The sequence below is a fragment of the Haliotis cracherodii genome, unplaced genomic scaffold (genome assembly GCF_022045235.1).
Source record: "Haliotis cracherodii isolate W230 unplaced genomic scaffold, xgHalCrac1.p SCAF_4, whole genome shotgun sequence".
NCBI lineage: Eukaryota > Metazoa > Mollusca > Gastropoda > Lepetellida > Haliotidae > Haliotis > Haliotis cracherodii.
The window spans coordinates 27942884-27967384 of NW_027266297.1; the positions used below are offsets into that span (position 1 = coordinate 27942884).

At 38.1% G+C, this 24501-nt stretch overlaps 1 protein-coding gene across 3 annotated transcripts; it reads left to right on the forward strand.

Annotated features, from left to right (window-relative positions):
- The first annotated feature begins 489 nt into the window (after positions 1-489).
- On the forward strand, positions 490-23807 carry LOC139478228 (transcription factor atf-2-like). Of its 3 annotated transcripts, none has more exons than XM_071260632.1 (2): positions 490-685; positions 16755-23807. In XM_071260632.1, exon 2 carries the CDS (start codon positions 16798-16800, stop codon positions 18415-18417), a length of 1620 nt encoding a protein of 539 aa, XP_071116733.1. In that variant the 5' UTR covers positions 490-685; positions 16755-16797; the 3' UTR covers positions 18418-23807. The 3 variants fall into 3 exon arrangements, with proteins under 3 accessions (XP_071116733.1, XP_071116732.1, XP_071116729.1); XM_071260631.1 differs by lacking the exon at positions 490-685 and adding an exon at positions 1007-1231; XM_071260628.1 differs by lacking the exon at positions 490-685 and adding an exon at positions 1242-1377.
- Positions 23808-24501: the final 694 nt, after the last annotated feature.

The following is a 24501-nucleotide window of genomic DNA, read 5'->3' on the forward strand; positions in this document are numbered from 1 at the left end:
ATAAAATTGCTTCCCAGAGTTGCATCTTTATTAATAAAGTACATGTTATTATGAATTATCAGTGCGCGTCATCACAATTCACAAACTATGTAATCTTGTAACCATCTGTTTAATTACATATTCCGTGTTACCGTTAGTCACATAACAAACTATATTAAGAGAAATGATTGATCAGTAACTAGCAAGAGCTGACCCTATTTAGTCCCGGTAACCTTGTTATCGTGGCTTCATGTGCAGTATTACTATGTGTTATATAACATATAACAGCCGAGCGAATAATAGCCACCGGTGGCCGAAAGCACCTGGTATTCTGAGGACACGCTCAGGTCAAGGGCTATTTTTACCACAAAGCCCTCACGGATGACCATCTAAGCGTGAGAATCACTGACCACAGCTGCCTTGGACATTACCTAGGGTAATTTGAATACAGTTGCTCTCTGAACAGTCCCGGAGTTGCCACCATACAGCACTTTCAGGTCATGTGAGTTCATGGTACCACGTGACCAGGCTTGTAGTATACCGAGGCCTATATGTGCGGACATGTTACATAACTCACTATTTCCAGCATGACCTCGAGTGGCCGACACAAAACGAAGTCAAAATGATGTAACTGAAGTCCATCTCTAGGCTCGGTATGCACAAGACAATGTCCATCAACCGGCATAAGCTTGTGGCTCAGATAAACGTGAGTAGAGTTTTTTTCCACTGAGATATCCTTTGTGTCCATTGGACATGATCGACCTCCGCGATAGGCTGTGATCTCGGCTAGGGTCTGTTTCTGACCAAATACAACCCCAGTTTTATTCGGTATGTTATCCATATACTCGGATGAGCCTTTCTAAACATTTATTGGTTTCCGCAAGTGTCAGTGAGCTGCGATTGCATGAATTTACCGTAACCCGCTCATGGCCTATTTTTAGTATGGCCGCATATTGGGGTCACACAAGCTTGAGAGCTAGTGATAGACATTAGCGTGCGGGGCGCACACCAACCAGTAGTGCTTGGACATTCACCATGAATTGACTGTTGCTGAAGCCGAAGCTTCTTCGACATCTCTGCTTCATTGTGTGATTATATACATAAGTCAGCACACTTGCACTTTTAATTGCATAAAGTGCAGGACCACATTTTTAGGTTGTTTATCATCACCTTACATAAGGCTTGGCTTCGAATTACGCAACCACTCAACTATGCTGGACTGGGGGTGTCTCCGCCTTACGCAACACCATCGGTAAGTCAGTTAGCAGTACGGTCGCCTTCTGAATAGTTGTTTTTTTGAGGACGTTGTCCAGTTTCCGTACATTTAATCTTGATTGAAATGCCTGTTTTAAAGCGGAAAAACGCCAAACCACGTAAATTGGTTCCGGTTGACGTGGGGTATGTATAAATGATCCTCTGTTTATTTGTTGTTGTAGGGTTGATTATTTCACGGGCCGTTCCTTTAATTGTTGTTTTATTGATTTTCAGTTGTATTTTTTATTTTCATTATTTTTTCGGGTTTGAATTTTTTCGACATTTTCGTATTTAATGAACCTATACTCATATATGTATGTGAATCTGAACAATAATGATTTTGAAAGTGTTAATACGTAAAGAAATATTTTTGGTTGTGTTCATACAAACCGTTTGTAACTATGCCGATTACATTATCTTGTGATGATACCATCAGAACGTGTTATCAACATAACAAAAAAACGCATGTTACACAAGAGGCCTAGCGGGGTATAGAAAAGGGTGGGTACGGAATGTTTCGGCTTGGCTGTTGACAACCATTGGTTGCTTCCAACAGTGCGTGTATGTAACAGCTAAGGACCACATGTCGCATACTCTGCTAACAGGATACATGCCTTTCTCAGGGACACATGCATGAGACGGTTCACTACCTTCAACCGGTTTATTATTGACACATGTATATTCGAGAAACATATTCAACAATTGTTATTTAACACTTTTAAAGTTTTGTCTTTTTTAATGATTCTCGGTCACAGTCAAAGTTACCAACCGAAACGAAAACATATTTCTCTCTGGTAATGTTGTATGTAAAACTGTCAACCTTTACAGTATTTGTATATGATAATATGTAAGAACATGTTGATATACTAGTTTTCTCTTAATAATGTTATGGAAATTAGTTATTGTTTGAACAATTGTGGTTTCGGGCGAACTTTAAGATGGTCCTGCGCACAAAGACAAGACACATGCTTGTCAAGTGTAACTGATCCTTGTAAAAAACGTGTTGTGACCTACCGATGACCCCAAGCAGCATCAGTCAAGAAGACATTGACGAAACTTCTTTATCATGGTCACCACTCCCGCACCTGCTTAAACGTTGTTCCGGACTTATCAAAGTAAATGTTTTTCCGTACCTCACAACTCTGATATTCTGAATTCAATTTAAAGGCATATCCTTCATCAATGTTCAGATAGAAGGCGTGCGATGTATTCCACCACACCCAAGGCCTCACCTGGGTCTTCAGTTGTAATGTAAGTTCTAGTAATCCTTTGTTATAAAAAATCATTGAGATTGACATGATACACGATCGAGAAAATACATTATTAAGACTAAAACTTGACAGATTGTTATGAAATACATCTGACCAAATAATATTGTGAATCTAAAACTAGTCAGAGTACTGAATTGCTAGTAATGAAAAATATGAAAAAGAAATATACCAATAAATGACATGTCTATACAACAAAACACCTATAGATTTGACGTTTAAAAGGAAATGATTAACTATCTGTAATGATTATGCTCTATGATAGTGGGCTGTTGCCTTGTGCTCATGTGGCTTATGGTTCATTGACAGAATTCTATCGCCTAGCTGACACCCATCAATATGTGCACACGTTTTTCAAGTTCATGATTATGTGGAACTTCATTCACCTAAATAAAGGTGACCTGAAATGTATACCACCCATCCAATGGAGTCAACAAGCTTGTACGTGTTATTTTATCTTTCACTGTAAATTTGGAGTAAAACATTACCAAACATGTCAAGACATGCGTGGTAAAACGCTCTAATACGCAATAGCCTTGGTTAACGTGGTGTGCTGGTCACAGCATGAAAGTTGATATTTGCTTGTTACGACAAGTGACACGCAAAAGCTATTGGTTTACCTAACGATCAAACGCGTTTACACACTTATCTGTATATGTTACTTGAACAATGTGTATACAATGCATTCATCTTTGTGATTGAAAGGCACTTGAAGTTTAGGGGATTTGTCAACGGTCAGGTCTCAAAACTTTTCGTATGTAATTTCACATGTTGCTTGAATAACATGGTCACATGCCACGTGAATAGATTTGAATAGATGTAAATAGATTGGTTTTAGAACTTAATGTGGCGTACGAAAGTATGAATTCAGTTCGGACGCATTATGATTACATGACATGTTGATATTGATATTCACGATTGTAATAATTTAGTGCTGAAGCACCAGTATGATTCATTGCTGATGGTGTGTGTAAGACATAAGGGCTGCCTTATCATCCTTACGCTGTGGTGTATGATGCTGATATGAAAGCAGTTACCCTCACAGGTAATCTATCTATTATCAATAAAGCGCAGAGAGGTAGCAAGGAGACAATTATACGAGCAATATCCATATCATGATCGAATGATGCTGTTCATGTTTTTGTAACCGGAGAAACACAGCGGGGGCACCACTCCATCTGGAGAAGCATTCAGTTTCTGGTTCTGACTATGAAGACCTTGAGGAAATGTAACCACGACAATCATGATACTATATTGTGAGTTCGTGAATAGCAATATGATTATTTATTTCATTTGGTTTCACGTTCATGTAACCTAGACATTCCAGCACGAATACGATACCTGTTCCATGACGAAATGAGTTAAAAGTTCCATACATTATTAAGCATGCCGTTTGGACATCTTTGTTTGCATTATCATTGTGCATGGTATATATGAATTATTTCTAGGTGTAATTTACATTATCAAACATATACTTCATCGATGATCTCTTTAGTTCTGCAAATAATGAGCGTTTTGGGAAACAAGTGAACATATGATTAATATAGATGAGACGTCACTGCTACTCTCGTCTATGTTAATATATGCGTATCCTACTTTCTGTACAAAATAATCAACATTTCGATCTGTGGACGCTTATTACATAAAACGTTATACTCCATGAATTAACCATTTCGTGTTAGTTATATGTGCAATGCTTTTTGATTTATCTGTATGATAAATGAAATACGCCTTTCAATCTAAACACGTACTGCAGCGTTGCATTACTCAGGTCCAGGAAGAAAATGAAACAATCACGATTTAATTCCTATCACATATGAAGGAAAATTGAATTACGATAGCCATTGTTTGTTGGGAATTATTTCTGAAGTTTCAATTTAAAATGGTCCAATCGCGTCGCAAGATTGTACCAGACGGTGCACACATATTCGCGTCCCAGCTTGGCTATTTTATTTCGTGTCGTGGCGTTATTAACAAAATATATTCTGATGAAATTACATGTCTGTTGTGGTAATGACAAATGGAAACGCCGCTTCATGAAGTTCTTGATTGCGTCAGTATTATTTAAAATATTCCTGATAACAATGTGACATATGTTTCAAATTGTAAAATAATCCATTTTAAACTTGTTTAACAATTTCACCCGACGTCTTCATGAATATAATTAGTATAAAAGAAAGGTATATACCCCCGACATAACAATAGGAAAAATGACGAACTATTATGGTAAAAGGTACTGTTTTCAAATGAATGCATATCTTAACGTGCAAGGAAGACTGTTGGTTATTATATTCCGAATAACTTTTGTAGATTATCTTAGCCACGTGTAATACGTTATGTACATGTTAACACAGAGGCTGTGAGGGATGTATTCTTTAAAAGAATATTCCTTGTTTGTTTGGAACACTTAGAAGGAGTAGTTGTTATCAGTTAGAACAATAGAAAGTATCCTACCGTGTATTGTGTAGTTTTAAGGAGGTGCTTCTGCATAGTGAAGACGTTTAAGACGAAGTTTGATGTTAACAAAGCCTAAATAAAGTAACGCTTACTCGTTGGCTCGAGGTGTATTTTCAGTTATCCACAATTTTCTTATATTTCTTTTGTATACAATGTCTTGATATCTTATCTGTAACTCCGGTGCTTTTCAGTCACGATACAACAACAAACCAAACAGGCATGAAATGAAAAACAGGTGAAACATTTAGAAATGTACGTAGGTATAATCTGTATGTAGCGCCATTGTAGGTCATTCAGTGTAATGTTCGTATGATTTGGTAGTGTGATGCAATAGTAGGATGGGCCAGGATGGGATATTATGTGTTAAAAACAGTTCAACTAGTACATATGCACAGAGCTGTTTTGATATATATACAATTTTCGTATGATTCAGTCAATATCTACCGCACAACTGGCAACATGTGGCCAGCTCATTACGACCACTTGGTGATAGATAAACGAAACCTCATACATAATTAATTGAGGGATAAATCATGTCACAAGTTTTGGCACCATCTAATTCGTCACTGGAAAATAAGATCAAGTAAGAAAAGCGTCAAACACATATGTCACAGAGCTAAGGGGTTAACTAAATTAATCAATAACTACCATTTGATTCGCGTTATTCCAGCTACGGGATTATCGATTTCTCCTACAAATCTCCCTTTAAGAGCAAAGTCCAATGATCAACGTTATACTTCCATTACTAGAATGAGTATTTATGGAACCGTTTTTGTGTGTTATTTTTACAACTATTATACAACTTATACTGGTGGATAAGGATGTCTTTCTTTGCTTGTTTTTTTGTTTAACGCCGCACTAAGCAATATTCCAGGTCTATGACGGCGGTATGTAAATAACCGAGTCTGGACCAGACAATCCAGTGATTGACATCATGAGCATCGAGCCATGCAATTGGGATACGGTGACATGCGTCAACCAAGTCAGCGAGCCTGACCACCCGATCCCGTTAGTCGCCTGTTACGACAAGCATAGTCGCCTTATACGGCACGGCACGCATGGGTTGCTGAAGACCTGTTCTACCCCGGATCGTCACGGGTGATTAAGATATGTTTACAAGTCTTCACGGTCAGTAAATTGAAGGGCATTATTAAGAGTTGTGGTGGCAAGGATCCCATAGTACTAAAACGTGCTTACTCTATTAAAAGGAACATTATCATCATTATAATAATTTATTATTTCTATCTAAAAACAACAACTGTACCACCAAAATAGAAATAACTTAGTGACCAAATAAATAAAATTTCAGTAGATTATGATGCTCTTACATACGTATGCGTGCACCAGTGACGATGTTGTGTCACCGCGTATACGATCCTCTCCCACGGTTACGCACGCTGACTTTCTACTGTATAGTTCTATTTATCAGTGTTCAACTGAACATTACGAAAGAAACAGGGCCTCTCACGCGGAAAGACCTGTAGTTTCCCAGGTGTATCACCCACTAAATGAAATCGCAGCAGTTTTATGTTGCATAAATCGGTGGTCTGAAACCGACGCAACAGGGAATCGCCATCGACTAATCTTCAAGGTTGTCTCCGGTTGTAATTACACGAAACATCGCGTAGGTTCTGCTCTTAACACGATGAAGACAGTCATATGCATAGCAGACAGACAGACAGACAGACAGATATTTTATTTTCGTCTCACCAGTGTACATCTTAAAAAAAACATACATAAAATAGGTGTTTGTACATAAAAATACTAATACAGCACCACTCATATAAAGTTATGAGTGACGATACACAGAACTGGATGATATGTACAGATAAATACGTTTTATCCATATAGAAATAGCTTTCTGCAAAGTAATATTAAAAAGGCAGATTTTGGCAGTGACATATACCTCATGTTTAAAAAGGACACACAATTTCTCATTGTTTGACAGGTTTAAAAAGTTGGACATTTTAGCTGTTATATCCGTAAATAATGTAGACCGTAGATCATCGTATAGTGGACATTGGAATAAAACATGTTTTTCATCTTCAAGATGATCATTACAATTAAAGCACACTCTGTCTTCAACCTTTAAATTATAAATATCTGCCTGTTTCGATTCTTAAAGGTGCAATACCACATCTAAAATTTGTAAGGTCAGATCTGTAACTCCGGGGCATATAGCTCTTGACATAGTTTTCCCTATAGCATATAACTGATAAAGTTAACACCACTTTACCGGTTAACCGAGCTGCTGATTGAAGGGCTTACATTCAGGGCAAATGCGCGTTACTATGCACTATCACAACTTGAATTTATTTAAATGTGAAGAATAGTCTCATCAAAGTGAAATCAAATCCGTCTCCACTTATTCAAGTTTAAACACGCAATATCCGAAATGTGGTTATTTCATTGCATGTATTATTTCCTTCCTGGACGAAAATATTTATCTCGGGTCAATAACCGATTGCGTACACAGTGCAGTGAACGCTGTTGAAATTGGTAATTGTACATTGATGGATGCTCGTAAAGTATTATTGCGAGCGAACAGCTGTGACATAACACTCTGTTCATAGCAGGAGTCGTAAAATATTATGGTAATACATAAAAACGTAACTTGGCTTAGGACAATAACGATCGTCACATGTTGTCTGGATATGATATCTTTTCATTATTATTGTCACGTATTAATCTCCTGTGGCAGTTGAGGTGCTATGGCCGTGAAGGTCCGGGGTAGAGTAGGTCTTCAGCAACCCATGCTTGCCGTAGAAAGCGACTATGCCTGTCGTAAGAGGCGACTAACGGGATCGGGTGGTCAGGCTTGCTGACTTGGTTGATGCATGTCATTGCATCCCAACTGTGTGGATCGATGCTCATGATGTCAATCACTGGATTGTCTGGTCCATACTCGATTATGTACATACCGACGTCATATAGCTGGAATACTGGTGAGTGCGGCGTTAAATAACAAACAAACAGACAGGTGCTAAAGAATATTCCCCTGTAGGCGTATCAGGATCCTGGGTTCGAATTCAATATATTCTCTGATTAGGATCCCTGGTTGTCAGCACCATAGCCGTGCTTCTGGGTTTCATCAAAGTGGTAATAACGTCGAAGACGTGATAAGGTGCATCACCACATGATATGACTGAACTACTGATCAGGGCGGTTCTCAGGCAACACACACGATCAATATTACAAAGAAATGTTGAAATAAATGCTTTTCCGAAAGGGTATGTCATGGGAAGATGTACAAATGTCCCTAACGCGTTATGATACATTTTACATTTTACTTTTTACTTAGTTTATTATGTTGAATATGCTTATTATGTTTTGTCATATACAATGCACAGATGCTGTTTTTTTACTTGTCAAGCTGTTGCAGTCCATTAGCATTGTGGAATAATACCATCCTCTGCATCGACTGCCTGAGCGTGGGTGTTAAATGATATTCCTTGTGTTGGTTGAATTTGTACAATACTTCAGTGAGAACCCGGGCGATAACCTCAAAAGAATACTTTTTTCGAATTATATTCTATACATGACACATCGTTCAGTGATGATAGCTTCGTTGCTTTTAGTACTACTACTAAGATTTCAATTAACCTTGTTATGCAAGAACCTATATTGCGACGATAAGGATAAGGTTATGGTTATCATACAAACTATCCCACCACAACTGAATGATTGGAGTTTGAACGGGTTTTGTCCATATAACAATGGACCCTAAACATAGGGAATCGAACTCAGCTCTCGGTGGGACTTGGGAACGCTTTATCGATTTCACACGATGAAGATTTCACACCGCCAACTAATGAGAATTTGGCCCAGTGTTCATTATGTTAACAAAGACGCTTTTCACACGTTGTGACTTCATCTCATTTCAAAGTTGGAATATTTTTTTCTTTGCTTGTTTGTTTTTTATCGCAGCAATATTACAGCCTAATTACGGCGGTATATAATTAATGGAGTCTGGACAAGACAATCCAGTGATTGGCATCATGAGCATCGATCTACGCAATTTGGAGACGATGACATGCATCAACCAAGTCAGCAGGCCTGACGCCCCAATCCCGTTAGTGGCCTGATTTCATTGTATCTCAAGGTGTATTATGCACATGCTTCTGTTGGCGTCTCTATACAAGATTTGAAAATATTGCTCAAGTGGTAATGTAGAGCTATGTATGCTGATACACGAGTGCTGAAAGTTCAGTGACAAGATGTTGACAGTTGATTAATGCATTTTGACTTTATAACGGGCTGTAAACATTATATGCAGAAGCCAATACTCAGACCTCTTTTCAAACCATGCTTCTGTCACTTTCAAGTCATATCATGGACGACAAATCTGTATTTAACCTTTGAATTAACCTTCTATGTCCCCATGTTTGAATCGCACCTTTGACTAATTACCGCCATCTTAGTTCACTCTCTGCACACATCGACCAGTATGTCTACCGGTATACTGTTTTACTGCGTGAAATATACAGAGTACATTAATATATATCTATATACTACGCATTTATTTTAAGAACTGTCCATTTCATTACGGTCATAGATACGGTTATGGATAAATATGCACATCATATTAATAACAAGAAAACAGTGTAGTTGGAAAACAGATATTAAAAATTATCACTCAATTTTGAAGGCACCTATATATGTGTGGGCACTATGTTGGATTCATAATAATGACAATGATATTTTTTTTTGAAACCCTCTTTTGAAATGTGACACAAACGTACACCAGTCAAGTTATATCTTTATTATATGTGCTATTTGATTACTTGATCATAGGTCAAGATAGATAATAATGTTTTATTTTTACATACAGAGCCATACAAGCCATGATTATAGAATATGCGCCTATAGGTAAGGAGAGAGAGAGAGAGAGAGAGAGAGAGAGAGAGAGAGAGAGAGAGAGAGAGAGAGAGAGAGAGAGAGAGAGAGAGAGAGAGAGAGAAATGAAATGAAATGGAGAAGGAAAGAGAGACAGAGATATCCATGCATGATTTCTATATATATTTAATTTATATATTTAGTAACTAATGATTAGGTCAACTTAAATTTTGAAGAATTCGCTGTATAATAATGTTTCATACACACTTCTTATTTTCTATTTCCTAATTCTAAGAAATTTCCGTTCAACACTTTAACAAAGATTGAATAAGTATAGTTTTACGCCGCTTTTTGCAATATTGCAACAATATGACGTAAGGGACAGATCAAGGTTGATTGGGGTGAAACGACGTGTATATAACGTCAAAGAAGCTTGAGGGGTGGCTATCGTGAACTTAAATATAACCCGTGATGTTACTGTTAATTGCCACATAACCATAGTCTCACGCTAAGCATGGTCAGGTCGGCTTTACCGCAGCACTGTGGAACCCTGGTGTGATAATCTTCTAAGTGCATATTATGATCACCTGCGATACGTGTACCTGAAATGCTGACTGTATATGACAGTGCGAATGTCAGTTAACGTCAGCCACAGGTGGCAATAATTTCCTTGTTGGATAATTAGTATTCAGCCAACACGTACGCTTAGCGATTCAACACTAACGTATTCGCATTTACAAAATGTACATGATCAACTACGGCATTTGAATATTGATGACTGGTTTCTATCGTGTGTACTATCATGCTTCGGTAAAGTGGGTATATAGTATTTTCATTCAAATATTAATTAAACTACTGCTATCTATTATAAATGATATGTATTGACTGCGCTTAATGAACATTGTAGACTCTATATCTGCTGAATTATTCATGTTATAAAACGTGCAGTGTTTTTGTTGTGAACCTATTTAACCACGAACAAACGCATTGGTTGTAATTGTGCTGCTCCTTCTGCTGTGTTTAATCCCATATATAACCCATCCTGTTTCTGTGGCAAATTTGAAATTCCTTTCACGAAAACATGGGAGATCTGCGCAGTTGAATTATTCCCACCAACAAAGCAATACTTATTTTCACACATGGAAAAGAATTATTCACCTGTAAACCTTTTCAACCAGTTTTGGGATTTCTCACGATCAATGTTGGCTAACATTTCCGCGTGTAACACAGTGAGTTGTGTCTATTGCTCATCTATTGCAATGGTACTCAGGAATGCCACAGAAGAGCTTTGAAGTCACGCGTGTGCTATGAAGTCATAATATCCGTGGTTGCTCAATTATTATCTTTTTAACCTTATCTTGTGCCCTTAAAAATGCACTTTACTTATTGTGTTTGGTTTCAATTTCCTATGCGTCTGAATTCTTGTGTTCGATGAGTCATATATACGTATACCAAAGACGTCTTAATCAAAATAGCTAGGTCATTTACATAGCTGAACCAAACTCAGGGGAGCAAATAGTGTTAATATTTTAAGCAAATTTAAGGTGTTTTGGGATGAAGGCTTGTTAACTGGAAAAGGAAGCACGCGTTTCATTAAATTCTCTAACGCTATGAAGAAGTTGCAGTGTGTTTTGTTGTCTCCTCCTAATTAGACCTGAGGGATATCACCCTCCCTCTCTGTGTCGGATTCAGAAGCCATCTATTATTGTGAGATAACAGATCGATCCTTTTGTGTAGATTTGTGTCCAACCTCCCCAAGAACATACCGTGGGGTTGGGTGTGGTGTGTTCTCTTTGTTCGTTAATCCAGATACATGATGTCAGCTTATCTTTGGACAATTTTGTTATTGCCGGTGACCGTTCACCCGTGATCTTTGGACTTTGGGTATATCCTGACACGGCAGATGTATGGGTGGAAACGGTATACTTATATCCCATGAAGTTTTTCGCTTATAATGAATTACGATACCCTTAACATTGTTTGCAGCAATCTTCGGTCATTTGACACAAAATAGAATTACTGACAGCCTGCTAGTCCATCTTTCATAAACCTTTCCATTCCATAATGATATGTATGTCCATCCCATGTTAATAAAAGTGACCGTTACCTTTTCCATATTCATACGAAATCTCTGATAAAAGCAATAAAATGAGCATGTGTTTACGAATCACAAAGCTAAGATTTGCTTATGCTATTTGTGAATATTATTTCGATCTAGTTATCACTGTTTACTTTTTCCTTCCATTGATAACTAGTTTGTGAAGTTATGTTTTAGATCTCAAAATGTTACAAAACAAGTTTCTTTTCTAATTTGTAAAGGATAAATCCACAGTGTAACGAAACACCATACACCAAAACACCGTTGCTCTTACATCTGCATATTTGCTGTCAAAATGAAGGTAAAAAAGAAGATGATGATTGTTATTGAAGTTTCGCGCATTGAACAGCATAAAAGTTACTAGTTACATCGGGTATGTACACAGCCTTTCCAATATGAACACTAAAAAAATTAAAACAATTAATTAAATCATGAATACAAGCACACCCATTCATACAACTCCAACTCCACGTGTCTTAAGTATTAAGTATGAACATAAAGTACAGATTGAGGCAGATTATAGGAACACCTAATCATCTCGACTGCGATAACAATCACCATTCATATCCGTCGGATTAACAGGCGGTTTCACACAACTGTGAACTAAGCTGTCTGTGTTTACGTTAACGCTAATATCCTAAGTGTTGTTGCAGATTGGCTTGGTAGTTACGATTCTACAACAACTGTTAGAAGGTGTTGGAATAAGATCAACTAAATTAGCGGCTTGTTTGTACAGACAAATCAAGTATATCACATTGCAATAAGAGAGTGTATGTGTATACTGTGACATATTTCATAGACGTTTCTGATGAATACATAGGCCGTGTGTACGTGATCTAGACTACCAGTTGTCGGACTTCCATGTTTGTGGAAGCCTCGGTGGCTGAGTGGCTGATTGGCTGAGTCCGAATTCACCCCCCCCACCCCCACCCCCCAAAAAAAGAAAAAAGAAAAAAAAGGGATCTGTACTTTACTAAGGAAGCGTTACTCCAAATATAACACTTGTTACATTTGACCACTTTCTAAATGGCATTATGTGTTCATACAGGCCAATGTCGGAAGTATGTTATGTTTCAACCATGCCTGCATGATGACAACTGACTGGAAATAAGAACATATCATTTCCATAATTAATATCACGGCGTGCTGATGTGTGCTTAGTATCAATAATTACACTGTGTACTGCCTGGTGAAGGGGGGACTGAGCTGTATTTTATATACAGTTATAATCATGAATACTTTATTTCACAAACAAGATTCCAGTGGAATGGTTGGTAGGTGTGTGTTGGTGTGTGTGTGTGTTGGTGTGTGTGTGTGTGTGTGTGTGTGTGTGTGTGTGTGTGTGTGTGTGTGTGTGTGTGTGTGTGTGTGTGTGTGTGTGTGTGTGTGTGTGTGTGTGTGTTGGCTATGATGAAGCAATTGTTTTTAACATACAGTGAACACGTAAACGTAGTGATACATTGAGTACAATATTGGCGAGTACACACATTTAGATGGACTTCAATATAGAGTAGTGTGAACATCGAAGAAAACAGCCTTTTGGATATCTGTCGAAAAGACGTACCCTAATGCCCCTACAGATATACAGTAAAGTACGGTTATCACGAACTCAAAGGGACAACTAATTTTATTTCCTTATAACCGACGTTCGTTATAAGCATATGTACAACAAATATACAGCAAATGAACGGGACCAAGAAATAGTTCGTTACATCCGTGAGTTCGTTGTAAGCGTGTTCGTTATAAACGTAGTTGTACCATTTAAACATAATCGAGTGTAAACAGACCTTTATGTAAGACGAAACGAATGAAATGTTTATGTTGTTGAAGCGTTTAAATGTTCACGACATAGATTGGTATGGTTCCTCTTTTGGCACAGTTCAATATAACTCAATCCGTGTGCACTTTAAAGGCGCAATGCGTCACGCACTGAGAACCATACACGCATACTGGACATCTCCACGTCAAATGGAGGTCAGGTACGTCGTAAACAAAAGTTTTAGATATGCGCATATGTTTGTTTCCTGTGAGGTGTTGTAAACAACTTTGCGCAAGTGAATACGTGTTATTGAATAAATGTCACCATGTTACAGCTGTCGCAAGGTAAGCACATATGCACATGTTTATAACGTGGCAAACCCACACACTCACGTATGCGCAACACTATTACAGGGGGTCAGCGGACCAGCGTGAACTCGATTTTCTTTCTCAACTAGAAGGGTAACAGTAACATCTCACCCTACAGGGTACCCATTCACTACTGGGTGAATAAAGTTCTATTTCGAACAAAGTCACTTGTCTTGGACTGCCGAAAGCCTAGTAACGTTTAGGAGCCACGCCCCCGAACACGGCCGCCTAACCAAGGAGTCTCCGCGACCAACGTTGCTTAATTTCACCTGATTTGTGACCTGTGCGCTATACACAGACCACGTTGACCAACGTTGACCCACTTGATCCGGTCCACGGAAGCTAGTGGTCAAAAGCACGACGACGTTGTAGATGACACACAATCATACGCTGTTGCCATCTCTAAATCAGTCAGCACTTCTCACTAGCATAAGATACTGGGGTCTGTGGTACTAGATGTAACATCTGTCAATAGTGTACTTAATGCATCACGACTTATACGTGTACACTATATGTTTGATTTGAAAAAAAAAAACGTTTACTTTTTATTTCATGATAATTATATGTGTGTGCTCTCACCCATTAGCTACAAGGGCTAAGTAAAACAGATGAATTTGTTTTGGTAGAGGATAAAAACCGAACAGAAACTTTATACATCAGGTATTGTAAAATACGAATACTTTATTCAGTATTGCTATGATTTGCATGTGTACATCTTTGTATTCATATGGATACATCCAAAAACAAATACTATGAAATTCAATTCTACATATGCTTACAATGTAATATACATGTCATGACAGTTGCATATGTTATGCAAAAAAATATCATAGGCAAGGGTTTTGTACGTTCGAGAAACTGGAAATGTACAATGCTTTATCGCACGATGAAACATTCAGAAATTGAATTTTCCCGAGTTGTTTCTGTCTTCATTTAGAATAGTTTGTTGTATCTTTTCCCTGAAGCTTTTTAATAATAGCCGGTCAACGAAATAAATCCAAAAACATTGTATTGGAACTGGCCATATTGATTATTTATTTATTGACTTTATTATGTAAAGAAATGGCCAATACTATCCACAGCGTAATGGGTTTATGTAACGCTGAACCATACAGTATCGCCTCATAAGGGGGCTTGATACGTTGCCAAGTACCTCGCAACGCTTACACTGTGACATAAAAACCCAGAACAGGTCGTCGTGACCTCATTTGACGTAAACAGTTTGAGTCACAGTGCATAAGAGAGGGGTCAAAGTGAGGGGGTGAATGCCCAAACTGGCATTAATACTATTTAAGTAATGTGCCGAATCTCATGTAGCCTCTTGTTTAATGCTTACGTTTTCACTTTTTTATATCACTACAAAGCGTCAGTTTTTAGTGCCTGACGTTTTAATGGGCTTCTGAGGGACTTCTTGAGGCATATTTTTTTACCGGTGTAGGGCCTCAGTGTAGCATTATGGAACAGCACGATGTCCTTCACCTTGGTAGCTGTGCTAGGTCGATCGATGGGAGTGTGTAATAGCCGCTCTGCCCAGCAAGCAAGGAAGCGGAGAATAACGTTTTACGAACAATAACAAACATCAGTTAACGATCGGTGCTTCAGTGACACGGAGTTTGAACGCTGTACATACTTTTAATAGTTAATGCAATGGACTCTATAGCTTTTGGACATATATTTACATTATTTACACGCCTACCGATGAATCAATGGATGTTGAATCCAAATAGTATGAAAGACGTCATCTGACAGTGGTATCTGTATTGTGAGCAAATAGCTGTTGTGCTGCTAAGTATTGTCGGCCCAGTTCTGATTCCGGATCAGTTGATGTTAATGTCGTGAAACAACATTTTTACATACTCATCTTGTCATATGTACCTCACAATATTATCACTGGATGCTGAATAAGCGCCATCAAATCAGTATCACCATTGTGTTGTATTGGGTGGCATCTCATTTGTTGTTTATCCTCCGAGTTGTCTTTTGTTTGGTATTAGCGATTTTCAAACAATAGGAATCATTTCTAATGACTACACAACTGACATATATGAATATCACAATGGCAAATCTGGTGTACAGCTTTTTTGTAACAGATGTTGAGGGTAGTTGTCATATTTGCAACGCCTGTTTCTGTTTTCTTCATGACAATATGCTGCAGTGACACGTTGACGATAGCAGCGCGGCCTTCACATATGTACATTCATCACTGTGTGACGTTAGAAAAACAAATGGCTCCAGGGAAAAGTAATAATGTGATTGTGCTCAATGTATCCCTCACCATTGACATCACTCATTGTTTTAGTGCTTCACACTCAGTGGCTATGAAATAGACACGAATACAGCGAATAAAAATCATCCACACAGTGTAGACTCTGAACACCAATATGAGCGAGGTTCCCACAAGGGGTCTATTTCTGTATCGAATTACGACCGGAAACCCGTTGAGAATACAGTGGGATATCAATGTCTGTCTGTATCTGTGCTGATTTTCAACCGACACCACTATTGCTCATACCGATACTACGAATTACCCGAAGAAACATCTTATTCGACAATACAACATGTGTCATATCTTCAGCATAAATTGAGAGTGTCCGTAATATCGATGCAGTATTTGTTAAATAATAAATCGTTACCCAGAATCTTTTTGCAACATCCAATCACTTTTTCTGTTATGTACATTGATATAAGCATAAGTTGTGTTTTTGCGTCTTACAGGTTTGCTTTCGTATTTTCAGGTTTGGGTCTTTTCGTGAAAGAAAGCTGGTTGAACTGGGGTTGATGATGTACACGGAGGGTGAAGACCGTGACAAGCAACCAAGAATGTCTACCTCACCTTCAGAACAAGACTTCAGTGTTAATAACACGAATACGGATGACACGGCTACCTCACAATACAATGGTCGATGTTTACCTCATATGTCAAGCATGCACCATAATGATCAGAATAGGTCAGAAGATTACTTGTCGAGTTCACCTGGGAGTCCTGGTACGGACAAATCGTATATACCTTCAAGGAAACAGAGAGAGTTCATTCCAGAAAATAGGAAAGACAACTGCTATTGGGAGAAACGTCGGAAAAACAACGAGGCTGCTCGCCGATCTCGAGAGAAACGCCGTCTGCACGATTTTGCACTGGAAAACAAGATATGTGACCTTAATGATGAGAACCGTTTACTCAGGAAGGAACTCATTGCAGTTAAAAAGAAGTTCGGAGTTCCCCTGGACAAATGTTTCACCTTCTCGGATGACGAACAATCCGATACCTCGGCAACGTCTGCTTCTCAACCAGGAATGGCTCCTCTCGCACGACCCGGAGAAACTGTAACAACAAAAACTCATGTTCCCCATCCTGACGTTCTGAGTCAAGCAACCATATATACCTCGCCCCCACCTTTGCTTGCAGTGGCAGGGGCAGTTCCTATGTCTGTTCCTGTACAGGGTATACCATACACCAATGGTGCAGCGTTCCCTTACTACCTCATGCCATCGTCTGAAGCTCACAGTAGAATGAATCACGAAATGAACCCCTATAGAGCTAGGTCAGATGAACGAATGAATTCCGAGCCTCAAGATCCAGTCCCAGCATCATCAGTAGCATCAAGACCATCCTCCCTATATCACCAGGTTGCTGTGAAGAAGGAGCCTGGGGAGGAAAGAGACAGGCCTATTAATGCTTGTATCAGCGGTCCATCTTCTACTGCTCCCCAACAATCTCCAGAGATGCCGATCAGAGGGGAATATCAACATCATCTGCATGATCAAGATTCCCAACCTGATGCATGGATGGATTCCAACAGCAACAGCTACACAAGTGATGATGCCATTGACGAACCTCTACAACTCACAGTCAACACGACTGGCAAAGATATGATGTTACCTAGCCGCATGCATTACTCTGCTGATTCCAGAAGCCCCCCAACAACATTACCTTTGAAGCTTAGACACAAAGAGTTCTACACTCCATCTAGCAATTCTTCACCATATTCCACGCATCCGTACATGGATGGCCTCGCTCAACTTTCGGAAATAGCACTGGCTCAAGCAAACCCGCTACCTCTTGTTAAGAAATCTCGCGACTACGGTTCCAGAATGTCACGTCGAGCTTCGGTTTCCGGAGATATGGACCCTAAAATGCTTGATCCAAAATATCTCGAGAGACGGCGCCGCAACAACGAAGCTGCACGAAAATGTCGGGAAAACCGAAAGGCTTTAACAAGACTACGGGAAGCCAAGTCAGATTACCTCGAAGGAGAAAACAACAAGCTCAGGGATGAAATGGAGGGGTTGACAGAAGAAGTGAAACAGCTCAGGGATCTAATTGAGAAGAAACAGGTGGAACATGAAATTAAACAACAGCACCACACCACGGATCCACCGGATACTTCATCAAGCTCCTAAACTACCCATATACCACCAACACATTTCTTCCGCTTCAAGGTGGTTGTTACAATCCTGCCCGAGCACCATGAGCCGTTGTAACCAGCAACTCCTGTATGCACGCCCTTTCTGGTATGTGATCGTGTCTGTGTATTTTGAACTTGGACATGACTAACATGGTATACCCTCGAAAGCAAAACGCCCGAGGTGCGTGTATCGACTTCTATCAGGAAGTACCTGGGAAGACTTCAGTGCTAGGAAGGTGGTAATTTTCCACGTCGTCACACCCAGGGCCGTTATGCTCAACTTCACTGGCATTGTTATGAACTGCGAAGCTATGTAGAAGCTTGTGAACTTATGGAGTCCTCTGTTCCTGAAAACAGGGCTCCACAAATCAGGTCCCCGATTTCTCAGGAAAAAAGTGTTGCATCTACATTGTGCTTTGTAGTGTATGCACCTGTATGTTGCACTTCGATAATAACGGTATTTGATGAAGGGGTAATCTTAATATTCACTGACATTAACCTTCATTTTAAAGCAGTGAGAAATATATTTATCGATAGATTTACACGTCTGTATTAATGATGGGTTGGGTCACTAGATTCATTGAGATCTTTTCTGTATTTTTGAAGAGTAGTTAGTGTAAACAGTTTATTATGCATTGCCCCTTCATCGTTGAGTGTGTCTTGCGCAATGTATCTGTATGATACAGCAGATGTTAGTTCACGTGATGTAAATGCACAAATATATTATGTATATGTTCATATGCCATAATTAATCATATTCGGGTAGATATTTCATCGCCAAAGTAAGCATTTGGAATCATTGTTTTAAAGTTGACGATTTATGAATGATATGGTATAATCAGGAACTACACCTGTTGTGTTGGTTATTTATTAATCAGGAACTAAACCCCCCAAGAGGTAGCATACAATATTTATTTCAAATCTTTCAAATTGTAATGAAAAGGGCCAAATTTGATATGTTTTTCTGACTGAAAATGTTTTTTCAAAACAACCCAATTATAAAACAACACGCGGAAGAAATCTCAGATCGAGGCATTTAAAAACATATTTTGCTTCCTATTTCATACCAGGCATTGTTTGACCAAACACGGGTGACGTCTGTGCAACTATTACATAGACCTTTGTACAATATTTCTCGCGTATGGATAACTCAGGTTTCATATCTATATCTTTTGTCATGTTATGCGTAGATTTTGACTAATCCCCAACTATGGGTTAATTTTGTTTTCCTGTTTTATGAAATGTGTGTGTGTCGGATAACCTGATTATGATTGGGCAATTATATTGTGTTTCGTGTGCGTCACGTCCCATGTCGAAGTTTTAATAGTTGGGCATGAATATAAGAAACCTACTTAATATTCAAAGTGTCAGTACAAGCACAGGGAAAATATTTCAGCATCTCTAATTATCAACAAGTGTCAATTGTTTCATCTTACAAATAGACCGTACAAAGGAGTGACGTTCCAAATTCAGTGAAACTTGGAATAATATTCATTCCTATTTCCCCGATTCAATCGAATGAATCGCAAGCCGAGATGAATATTTTGTTTTGTTTTGATTCTTTCATATGTTGTTATGGTTTTCATATTAAAAACTACCTCATTTCACATACGAAATTGTTTACGGTCATGATGGGCATGACAGTCAGACAGTTTATTTTCAAAGACAAGCAATTGTTCTGAGTCAGCTTAGTGGTCTTCATAAGCAGATTCTATATGAAACGACGTCTCAAGTTGTCTGTAGTTTAAGGCATGGTTCATAATTAGGGAAAATGTTAGTAACAGCTTCCTGGTTTAGTCTGTTTTAAAGATTTTATCATATATAGATAAGTATTCGTATCGTAGCATTGCGAGCACCATGAATGTCCCAGAGATACATAAATCATAATTTCAGACAAGGGGAAATTGTTCACAGTTACCTAATTGATACATTGTAAGGTAGTATTAAGTTCTGTTTTGCAACGATAACGATTAGTAGAGAAGAGAAGTTCATGAAATAATAATTCTAGATGACATTATGTTGAGTTATCTATTCCTATTTCAGTTTCTTCATTAAATTAAACTTAGTTTATGGTATTTATGAGAGCGAAACACTGTGTCTACTCGATCAATCCGATTGCATGTACAAAATTAGTCTGGCACTAATATCGTAGGATTATTCATTAAAAATGTTACAAATATACCTTCTTAGATATAAACTGCTAACAAGCTGAAATATTGATTACCCAACAACTCCCCTGCACATTTTATAGCCCAAACGTATTTGTGTTTCTTCGATGTATGTTTTCACTCTTCAGGCCAGACACTTTATCATTCGTGGTTCTCAACCGCTGTTATTTACATTGACTGTATACTAGTATCATGTTTATGTCTATTTGGTATTGACATTCATAGTTTCAAACTATCTTGATTCTTAAAACACGGTAACATGTCATGTTAAAGATAGAATGGGTGAGAAAGCAAATATTTGAATATTAAGCTACGGTAACATGTGATGTTAAAGATAGAATGGGTGAGAAAGCAAATATTTGAATATTAAGCCACGGTAACATGTCATGTTAAAGATAGAATGGGTGAGAAAGCAAATATTTGAATATTAAGCCACGGTAACATGTCATGTTAAAGATAGAATGGGTGAGAAAGCAAATATTTGAATATTAAGCCACGGTAACATGTCATGTTAAAGATAGAATGGGTGAGAAAGCAAATATTTGAATATTAAGCCACGGTAACATGTCATGTTAAAGATATGATGGGTGAGAAAGCAAATATTTGAATATAAGCCACGGTAACATGTCATGTTAAAGATAGAATGGGTGAGAAAGCAAACATTTGAATATTAAGCCACGGTAACATGTCATGTTAAAGATAGGATGGGTGAGAAAGCAAATATTTGAATATTAAGCCACGGTAACATGTCATGTTAAAGATAGAATGGGTGAGAAAGCAAATATTTGAATATTAAGCCACGGTAACATGTCATGTTAAAGATATGATGGGTGAGAAAGCAAATATTTGAATATAAGCCACGGTAACATGTCATGTTAAAGATAGAATGGGTGAGAAAGCAAACATTTGAATATTAAGCCACGGTAACATGTCATGTTAAAGATAGGATGGTTGAGAATCAAAGATGGCCAACTTGTACATAGCAAGCACATTACTTCACTTTATTATTTTTACCTCTCTACAACTGACTCCATTTGGGGTACTCCTGGCAAACGTGGTGCAGATTTATACATAGTTATGCCTCCTTAAAACATATGTTTTGTTATTTGTGATGTCTCTCTTTGCAGATATTGTTGAATTTGATATTTAAGAAAGAAACATTTAGCTTGTTTTATATGGAGTAACTATCCATGATTAAATTTCAATCTGATTTTATCCCTTTCGATCATAATCATTACGAGACATTTCTGTCTATTTACTCCCGATTAAGCAGGAAACTGGATCAACTAAAAAAACCCGGGAATTTTTATTATCCATTACCTTTATTCAGATGCCCTAACACTGTATTTTCATAAATCCCTTACCAGGAAAATGCTATCACGTTTTTGTTCACGATATTTTTTCCTGGTTGTTTCAGTTTACGGTTTCGTTTGAATATAGACGTGTTTCTCTGTTTTCTGGTAAACATTTTCCCGTTTTGTGCATGTCCACGTGCATGCCTTTGTGAACGACTCAACACAGGTTGCCTTGCGGGTTTCCAAGTGCTGTTGTTGAATAGGTGGACGACCTACAAACGGGTTTTGTGCTTTTAGTGTATGCATACTTACCATCCGTATTAAGGTTTTGGGTTACCGTTGCCTTAATTTGCATTTTAAGTGCTGTTCCTTTTTTACTCTGGTGCCATAGATCGCGTCATCTCTTAGTGCCTGGATGGAAGCGTGCATCTTCTTCCAAGTTAAAATTCCAAGTGTCATATTATTTTGTTCCATATGACATCTCACTTAGTGAGATTTATCATTTTTCTAACATAATCGGAAAAGTAAGGTAGTGCCATATTGTGGATCTAAACATCATGTTGCGTGTGGCATGTGACGATTGCGGTAACTGTTTTACAAATGTATATGTTTCTTTTTTAAAACAAGTGCTATAATTATATCAATATTCGTTGAAATTATATGGAATTGTTGTCATACATTCTTCTGGAGTTATATGAGTCGAAATGTAGTGTCTTAGAGCATTTTGTTCTGCGGACATGGAGAATGTTAAGGCGAAGTATTTCTTAATGTTCCTGTTTTTTCATCCAAGGTTATAGTACTATGCTTGTGACACATTCTGATTGTTTATGCTTTTAGCTTAACTATAGAGTTATTCAGTGTTCCTTTTACAAAGAAATCCAAACTTATTATATTATTTTTAAAAGATTGATATAATATAATGTTTTAATCACATATTTAGCACAAATTACAATAGAAACTACCGATGCTTGACAATTACTAAGACAACGTATGATAGCAAATTTAATGTCAAGGTCGTACTATAACAGTCAGTTTTGAAACACATGCTTGCATAGTTGTAGTCAGATGTTTTAAGTCTTTTGTCATAGAATTGATCTAATACGTTTGCCTGATTTACATTCATATTTGATATGCATGTATGTCGTGATTTGTGTAATTAGGTTAAGCTAGACGTGTGTGATTTATTACATCTCTAGTAGAATGTAGTTTCTGTAGTCATGGTTTATTTCTTAAATGTCAAAGTAGACTAAATGTGTATAATCATCTACAAAACGGGTTCATATGTGAATAAGACGTGCTCTCTGTTCAGAATTTGCCATATTTTGATAGGTATGTTACATGGATTTACAGAAAAGGTGGATTTCCTCTTAGGAAATTGAGGGAAAAAATTCTGGAATCATATAACTTTTCAGGTTGCCGCCTTTTCCCCACTGTTTTCATTTCATTGGAAATTCATATGTTCATGCTGTGTTATCAATATTATGTATTTGTGAGACGGGTAATCTTGCTATTAACTAAACTATTTGTTAAATATTGATATTATTGACATTGTGTAACACAAATCACCTCATAGGTTTGTTTCAGCAAATCGGTCTAATTTATTAAAAAAACTATTTCATTCCAAAGTTAGCGAACAACGTTATCTTGGACATTTAAAGTAGTGTTGGCGACCAGCTGATGTCAGGGATGACCTTTCGCAGCAGTGTACCAATTATCGTAGATAATTCATACATTTATGTTTGTATATAACTTGTAAAACATGTAAGTTTAGCCTGGTGTGTATTGAGCACATGGGGTTTGCCTGTCTAAGCCCATCCCTTTCAGGGAGCTATGTCTTCTATCTACCTCGAGTACAAATACACTTCACATGCGTTTACCCATCTCATCATTTGGTCGCGCAAATAAAATATTTTTGTCGTCCACGTGTCTCTCCTGTGGTTATTTATTACTGGGTTCGCAGGGTAGAAATGTGATCAAAGAGTTCGTTGCACGCCGAAGACTAGGATTCTATTCCCCGTGAGTGAGTGAGTGAATGAGTGAGTGAGTGAGTGAGCGAGCGAGAGAGCGTGTGAGCGAGTGAGCGAGTGAGAGAGAGAGAGAGCGTGTGAGTGAGTGAGTGAGTGAGTAAACCAGAGGTCGTTTGTTTGTTCGTTGTTAACTTGCACAATGCCCCACGCTGAGCAACAGATGTTCTTCTGGTTATGAAACCTTTCACGGATTGTTCACTGCTGTGGCCAGACTTAATTCAAAGGGCACCAACGCCCGCCTTGGAAATGTTTGTGTCTGCTGTAGCACGGACACCGAGGTTTGTATATATTTAGGATAACCTAGCGGCATGGTCGATGGTTGACACCATCTTGTACAATGTCATATTGCGTCCCTGGGAAGGATATTTAATTATCCGACAAGTTTCTCGGCTAAAGAAACTAATTCACCGATCGATAATTAAGATAAATACGCGATCTTGACTGATATATAACAAGGTTACCAAGGATACGTAAGATCAATGAAAACGAATATTTTATTGCAGGATAAAGTACTGTCGGTGCCTTTGATCTTTTAGCGAAGCATCTTAGAATGGAGGTCACAACGACTCCTACACCGTGTACGCCATGA